General features: G+C 41.2%; 1 protein-coding gene across 1 annotated transcript; it reads left to right on the plus strand.

Moving 5' to 3' along the window:
- Positions 1–358: 358 nt before the first annotated feature.
- Positions 359–7,301, plus strand: stc1 (stanniocalcin 1; the record flags this gene model as incomplete). Its single annotated transcript, XM_080894415.1, has 4 exons — positions 359–539; positions 2,247–2,389; positions 2,502–2,713; positions 3,226–7,301. 4 exons carry the CDS (start codon positions 359–361, stop codon positions 3,524–3,526), a joined length of 837 nt encoding a protein of 278 aa, XP_080750541.1. The 3' UTR covers positions 3,527–7,301.
- Between the last annotated feature and the right edge of the window lie 1,315 nt (positions 7,302–8,616).

The following is an 8,616-nucleotide window of genomic DNA, read 5'->3' on the forward strand; positions in this document are numbered from 1 at the left end:
TGAAAAACATGACCAAAAACACTTACGGTACTCAAATAAATTTCCTAACCTGAATATGGAGCTGTATGATGTACAAAACTGGCGGCTGTTAAATCATTTCATCAATTAATAGTGGACGGACTAAGCCCAAGGTCTTGAATACGATCTGATTGGTCCAACCGCAGAGCTCGTAATATTCAGCGCTCCCATATAAACCCGTGCAGACTTGACGTGCAATCTGTCATGCAAGTTAAAAGGATAGCGAGGAGTCCAGTGTAGAGCCACAGCTGACAGCCTACTCGCAGTAGCCTTCATTTGTTCTGTTTTTGCGCTGCAGAAGGTTTTTTTTTTCTTTTTTTTTTTTCGGGGCGCTCTTCTTATGAATTACACACAAAGCAGGAGGCGTCTCTTTGCGTTTAGTTGTGTTATCTGTGTTGACAGGATGATGCCTTTGAGAACCGGACTTTTTCTCCTGCTGGTGCTGAATGCATCAGCCTATGAAGTGGATCAAAACGAGTCCTATTCGCCCAGGAGAGCACGCTTTTCTGCCAATAGCCCTAGTAAGTAACACGCTGCTTCCATCTGCACATCTCAGAGTGCACTGCTTGCTTTCTTATTTTTTATTTACTTCTATCTATCTATTTATTTATTTATTTTTTCAAATGCTCAGCCTAATCTATATAGAGATCTTTCCTTCTCATAAATGTGTTGGCCTATGCAGCCGTTTCTGTCTTAACGAGCGCGTTGATTCGCGGAGAAGGCTGCGGGATTAACGCTGTGGTTTTTGCCGGTGTCCTGCCGGCAACAGATGAGCATGGAGCTTGGTGCTGACACCTGAGAGTGCAGGCTGTGTCATGCTGTTAGTGTCTTTCTCTTGGCTTCCTCCTTCTGCTGCATCGGTTCCACTATTTAGCACTAAAGCGGATTGAGAGGCTTTAAACACGGCGTTTTCTGGATATCGCGGAGCATTCTGGAGCCTTGAAGTTAGAAGAAGTAGATCACAGCATTGTGCACCGTTGCACGAAGCAGAAAAAAGCAAAACTGCTTGTCACTGGGTTGTGTCGTTGGGATTAATAAATGCAACCTCTTTTTTTCCGTTTCCTTATGTGTAAAGGGAAAAAGCCCAAATATTTCTAATAACCACTAAGAAAAAAAAGATCCGCCGCTGTACAGCATAAATCTGTTTGGCTTCATTCAAATGGTGAGTGTTAAAAAATATTAATATTCTTTGACTACAAAGGCACAGCTCAGTGATAAAAGGCAGTGGGTAACAGGGATGCTCTTCCCCATCTGCAGGAATTGCTTCATCATCATCATAAGATTTGCAGCTCACTCTCTGTGTTTCCAGAGCAATCTCTAGTCCCTGGTGGCAGATAGACTTAATCTGACTGTGCAGGTCAACAAAAGGGCCCAGATTCAAAGCCCAAGAAGGCTCTGGGCTCCTCTGTGACATGTCTTAATGGTTATTACAAAGGTCTTCAGCCAGGCTTTTTGCCATCTTAGCGGACTCTGAGATCAAGGATAAAGAAACGGATTGTTTTAGACCTCTGTCTAGAAGTGTCAAGATTTAAGCCAGCTGTGTGAATCGAATGCTGCTGCAGCATGGCTGTGTCACAGCTCTGTCATAGAGATGGGGGTTGCTAGTGGGTTAATCATGACGTGAGCATGGCAGCATTTTGTGAACATTTAATTCATTATGTAGGTGTACACGGGATCGGTTCTGGAGGCAGAGTCCTCAAGATCAACTTGACAGCTATTTTGTGTAAAATAATTGAAGACAAAGATTGGTGACAGAGTGTGTGTGTGTGTGTGTGTGTGTGTGTGTGTGTGTGTGTGTGTGTGTGTGTGTGTGTGTGTGTGTGTTTGTTTGAGGGGTGCAACTGTATGTTTATGTGTGTCTACAGGCATGCCAACAATTTTCAGGAAACTCTTTGGTATTTCTGGCGCTGTTCATCCAAGCGCTGCTGAAAAGAACCAAACACTGGAATATAAGTTCCTGCCAAAAGAAAAGTGAAGTGGTGCCAAATAATGTCTGAGACTCTTTGAGTTGTAAGGTGTCCAATCTTCAGTCAAGTCACTGTTTGCCCCGAGTGACTGTCTGTGTTTTGTGAAGCACCAAAGTATGAAAATTCTCTTTTGTTCGCTGCATTTTCTCTTTTAGCTGAAACCCTGGCAACCCTTCAGTAATGAGCTTAGTGAGTGTGCAATGTTTCCCAGTGAACCCACTGTTGACTCCCCTGCTGATGGTTCATTCTCTGTACCCACAGCAGATGTGGCACGCTGTCTCAGCAGTGCCCTCCAAGTTGGGTGCGGAGCCTTCGCCTGCCTGGAAAACTCAACTTGCGACACAGATGGCATGCATGACATCTGCAAGTCCTTCCTATACAGTGCTGCTAAATTTGACACTCAGGTATATGCTTTCATTCTCTGTTGCTATGTGCACATGAGCTGTGGAGGATTATATGGGCGTATGTGTCAGGACAAGAGTGTGTAAAGCACTGCTGTTTTGTTTTTTCTTACAGGGTAAAGCGTTTGTGAAGGAGAGCCTTAAGTGCATTGCCAATGGCATCACCTCGAAGGCATTCCTCACCATCCGCCGCTGCTCCGCCTTTCAAAGAATGATATCCGAAGTCCAAGAGGAGTGTTACAGCAAGCTGGATATCTGCACGGTTGCCCGATCAAATCCAGATGCTATTGGTGAAGTGGCACAGCTGCCAAGTCACTTTCCCAACAGGTGAGATCGTCCTCTGCTGTATGTGCTTTACAAGTTTTCCCAAAACCAAGTTGAGGAAAAAACCTCTGTGAATTTCAGGCAAATAAGAGAGTGCAGCTTGTTTATGAGCAGCATAAGCAATGACTACACTTGTCTTGATTTGCATGTTTTGATTAGCATCAGCGTTTTGCATTCTTTCATGCAACAAAAGAAAATCAAACAGGAATGTCAACTTTGGATGGTTTCATTCCTATTGTTGTTCTAATACATATAGAATTGCAGTTTGGGAGTGGATACAAAAGGATAGAAGGGTGGAGCACGAAGCTTAGTAGGCCAGCGACTGGAGCCGGGATGGTTACGCCCATAGAGATGACATCAGGCCATCTAGAATGCGTGCATAGAAATGCTAATTTTGAACCATTACAGATTACGACGACATGCTTTCTTGCTGTGCTGCACATTTTGTCCTTTTTCCCTTTTAAGCCCCTGAAAAAAATGTAAAAATTCATTCTGTGATGCCTTTGTGGTCCAAGGTTTTATGGTAAGCTGTTACAGAGCCTGATGGACTGTGATGAGGACACGGTGGATCGCGTTAGGACCAGCATGGTGTCGCGGCTCGGCCCAGAGATGACCATGCTTATTCAGCTGCTGCAGAACAAGCCCTGCCCATCCACCGCTGTGGCTGCAGCTGCCGTCATCCCAACTGGAGCAGAGAGCCGTGGGAGCTGGCGGCTGTCCATGGGTCCCCATGTGTACAAGATCCAGCCTAATCTGCGAAACAGAGACTCTGCCAGTCATTTTGGCAAAAAGCGCTCCGCCAGCGACAGCTCCTAACTTCCACTTCCACTCACCCTCAAAACACCACAAAAGCTCCTCTATTCCCTAGAGGTGATACCAATCTTTTCCTCTGCTAGACTGGAAGTTACAGAAATCCCACCTCTAGGGAATGCCGGACCACCCGTAGAGTCCATAGAGTCGATATCAGTTTGATTGTTGTTATATTATATATCCTACACTTTAGACTCGAAAGAACCCCATCTTCCATAGACTGTTTTCAAATGTGCCCGCTCACAGTTAGTGTTGAACAGGAGGCTGCTGCAATTGTGCGACGTGTTCCTGTTCGCTCCTCTTATCGTCCTTTAACAGAGATTAATTCGTAAGTCTTTTGACGACAAGCTAAAAAGGAAAAAAAAGGAGAGAAAAAAAGAGAAAAAAAGTGTTTCATGAATCTAGAGCACAAGCCAGTACTTTAAAAGTAAAAAGAAAAAAAATACAATTTCATAATCCTGATATTTGTTCATGAATAGGAAATCAGTAGTTTGGTTATTATTGGTTTATTTGTAGGAATGGGTAATTACTAGTAGACTTATCTAATATTTCTGCATTGAGATTAGTCGAATTGTGAGCATGAGATGTGGCAATGAGTTTCATAACTGTTTTTGACACTATCATAACACTTAAATGTACTGTATACTAAGTTACCAGAGACAGCCATAGCTAGCCCTCTAAAAGAGAGCGCTCATAATGGAGTGAGGTCTGTAGAGGTTTCATGCTAACCTTTGAGAGGTTACCTTAAACTGACCAAAAAACTTCTAACTGCCCTGAATGCTATTCATGAAATACCAAAATTGCGTATAGCTATAGCACTTATAGATTTTTTTTTAAATTATTTCTGATGGCAGATGTAGCCATGGTCATGTGTTTTAAATCATTATCCTGCATGTAAGGATTGTTCAGGTCATGGCCAAGTCTATCAGAAGAAGTCCTTTTAGCATATCTTGTATCCAGACACTTGCAATGCATAAGACTGTTGAGCTCTATAGTATATCTAGTATGGGACCATGCTTAGTGAGATCTGTGTCCATGTTCTTAACTGAGTGCGAAGCAGTCGTGTGTGCGCGCAGTAGCTGATTAGCACGTTCACCGCTGAGACTGAGAGCAGAGTGTCTTCTCGGACTGATGAGCATCACTCTCTGAGGTGAATCATGTGACATGCACACTGGCTTCCAGGTCAAGATGGAGAATGACTATTTAAAGAGAAAAACAAAAGCCTTGTTGGAATGATATTTATTTTCCTACTATATTATTTAATGTTTTTATTTTATTTTAATGCATTATTGTAGTTTTAACTAATTTACAGATTTAAAGAGCAGTTCAGTCATGGCTCCTATTTGAACATGAGCTCTATGCCAAAAAAAAGTGAGCTGACACTCTGGTGACTGAATGGGACCCATGTCATGACTCTGTGCTGGCCATAGGGGAACAAGGTTGGTCATTCAGGTCAGGTGATCTACTTCGCGGAGGTTACACGGGACCACAGCAAAACATTAGCTTAGTTTTTTGACACAGTTTCTGGTTGTCGGTGCAGCTGCTAGATGCTCACGTGTGGTGCTGGGGAGTCGTGCACGTTATTGAATCTAAACCAGGTAAAACAAACATCAGCACCGGGGGGCCTGTTAGGGAAGCTTCTCGATGGTTCTACACTTGCTTGCAGTGCTTTTCTTTGCGCAGAATGAAGGTGAGGCATAAATTTAACAAATATATGACACATAATCCGAGACATAACCTTTGATTTAGGTTGAGCCACATCTCTCACAGCAAAACTTTTGATCTATTTTTGCTAAGACTGGCCTTGTATTTAGCTAGAGTTAATGATTCGATGGGTAGCAAGGCGAAATATAAACATAGGCAGCGTTTATGTAATAGCGTAATGATTTTGGGTTACTTTGGACGCTCATGCTTTAGGCTGTAGCCAAGCAGTCGTGCATCCGTTAAGTGATTATCTTTCAAAAACAAATTTCACAGCTTTGAGAGACCAAGACAATCATCCCAAACCAGTGCACGATCATAGAGCCACAGTCACTAAGAAGGGTCTTGATGCTGGTGTTTGCTTTTATAGATAGATGGTGGAACTTCAATAGGATAATCCATGGCTTAGTTTAGAGAATAAAAGTATGTTCAGTAAGTGAGTAAATATTTGTGCACATTGAAAATGCAGTATGGAGGTTTGAAGTTTGAACTAAGAATGGGTTGAGTTCACTACTATACAGGTTTATTTAGCAACTATCCCATTTTTAATCTTAAACCTCGCAATTCGGTCGTCTTGAAATTCTTTTACTCCCAAGTCGTGAGAAGTAATTGCCTTACGTTTGACTTCAGTCAATAGAAAATGAGCTGGACCCAGTCCTGTTTAAAAAAAAATGCAGAGGATTACTAGTGAACCGAGTGACGCTCAGACCAGAAAAAGAGATGTTTTATTTTTCAGTGTCAATTTAATAGCTATGTTAAAATTCCAAACTATGCAATAGTCACACACAAAGGATTCACAGCAACACAGAAATTGACCTTTATTTCATTCAGTGCCAGCTGATGCTGTGTGAATCAAGCAGCAGCATGTGTGCTCTCATACTGCACTCACAGTGTGAAGGCGATGCTCCTCTATAATGCTTTATGGTTCTGTGTTTTACTTCTTTCAGATTTTATTTTACACTCGCATTCGTTTTGTTCTGTGAATCGTTTCTTTTGTGTCGTGTGGTGCAAATGGACAGCTGTTCTGAAGGAATCTCTTAGGAAGTTAAGAGCTATAGTCACACTGTAGTATATCCTAGCTTATATTTTCTGTTAAATATGCACTTTGCATCTTAACCACTATAAAGGGCATTGAAACATTCAGTACATGTGCAACTGAGACATATTTTATTTACGCAGCGAATGGAGATAAGTAGGAATATTTTGCATCCTGAAGGGTCAGGGCTTCTTCATGTGCTATTGATACATATGTCTATATCTTTGTTGTCCATGGGTAAATCCAAAACCCAACAGCTGCTGCTAAACTGTTACTAGCCTGATCGATGCTGTCTGGATGCCCCTCCACTCTGGCCGCTCTGATCTGTCAACGTGCAGTGAGCTCAGCATCGGTCCATATTTGCATTTAAACACACATTAATGTCTATCCATGTCTTCATATTTATCTCCTATGAACATTCTCCATGTCAAATATATTTGGCACGGGCAAATTGACTGTTTCCTCACCAAGTAAAATGTATTGGTACTTTTAGAGAATGTACCTGTATACTGAATGTCTCGTTCGACAAGGACATGACCGAGATAGATGACCGGTGAAGGTTATTTGGGGGAAAAACAAACAACAACAACAAAAAAGAGAAGAAAAGCTTTTATTTTCTTTCTGTTTCAGATTTGAATTCAGGTATAGGGCGCTTAAGGTGGTACTGGAATATTGTTCAATTGACCCATGGTGAGTTTTGTGAAACTGTTTCTGTCAGTGCTAGAGACAAAAATCTCCCTGACCTCTGGCACTTCGTGGTACTCTTTCCTCTCAAGACTTGAAATGCATAAATAAATGTTGTTGTGCTTAAACGAAATCGAAATGCTTCAGTGACTAGTAAAGTTTATTTTGTATTCATATATATATATATATATATATATATATATATATATATGAATACGACACTTATTTTAATATCAGATTCAAAAAGTTATTGCTAATTTAGGGAATTACTGAAGTTCCTGATACAGATGCTATGTAACGCATGATTGACCCTTGTGAATCACTTGCACTTTAAAAATATACCCATATACATATATGCCCATACTGTGTATATGTTTGGGTTTTTCCTCTGTACTGAAAAGTCATGAAAGATACAAATGCATCAGTTGTCTGTCTTTTGCTGATCAGAAATAAAATATTTATCATATCTGGCATATGGTATGCAATATGTTGCTTTGCTCTTCTTTCACTCGTTCCGATCTTTTATAATATGCTGATTTAAAGTCCCTTAGGCTCGCATTTTTTTTCCCACCAGCTTGCCTAAAAATATTCACAAATGTCTCTTGACTTGACGCCTTCATTTTATCTACCGGCAAACTGCAACATGTGCAGTTTAATGATGGAAACTGAGGAGAGAATTTTCTCATTACATAAGCTTTGAGATGCATTTATGTTCAGACTATAAAAGATTTTAAACTACGACGACCTCCCAATTATCCAATCCAAAGTGTCAGTGTTGTACTGGGTGTTCTTTTCTGCAACACTTTTGCTGATCCTTCTCATTACAATGCTTTTTATTAGACCGTAAACAGTGTTGCCCATTGCACCGCACACTGGAAAGACACTTAAAATGATATTAAGTTCACTGCACACTCCAGCTTTGCGATGGTGCAGTGCAGTCAGAGTGTGCAGCTACAACCTTTATCACGAAACTACGATTAGCACTGTGTTATAAATGCACATAAAGCAATGGCATGTATAGATTTTGATCTTCACACCAGTGCAAAAATAAGGGGCTTTGCAGGATTATGTCAGATTGTGGATCCTACGGTGCAAGTGGATGAGGGGGTGAAATGCAGTGAACTGCGAAATGAACTGCAGCAGTGGCAGCAGGTTAGAGTCAAGACAGATTATAGGTGAGCAGCAAGGCGGCAGGAACGGCAAAAATTGAACCTTATTTTCTGACTACCATACCTTTTCCTTTTAACTCTGCTTTTCAGTCCAACTGTAGCACTTTAGCTGCTAAATGCTCACCACTACATTCACCGTCTAGATGTAAAATGTTTTCCATTTGCTGTCATAGAGATGACTTTCTCAAACATCGGTTATATGAATGAACATTATGTAATAAAACTGTAAAGCTTGGCATGTGGGAGGCCTAGTTAACTTTATCTTTAAACCTCCTCTTGAACATCACTATGATATGCCACCATTGAGAAAGGTGCATTGTCACAAGAGTGAGTCTAAATAAATGAACACAGGCCGCCTGTCGGGCACACCAGCTTTGCTTTATTTGTGTTTGTATAAGAGATGAAGAGGTAATCTAATATGGCTTTCTGCCACTGCCTAACCAGGCCTCATCTATAAAGGTTACACTATTAAAGATGATCTTTTAAACACAAGTAACCTGGAACAC

The sequence above is a fragment of the Rhamphochromis sp. 'chilingali' genome (assembly GCF_963969265.1).
Source record: "Rhamphochromis sp. 'chilingali' genome assembly, chromosome: 10".
In the NCBI taxonomy this organism is placed as follows: domain Eukaryota; kingdom Metazoa; phylum Chordata; class Actinopteri; order Cichliformes; family Cichlidae; genus Rhamphochromis; species Rhamphochromis sp. 'chilingali'.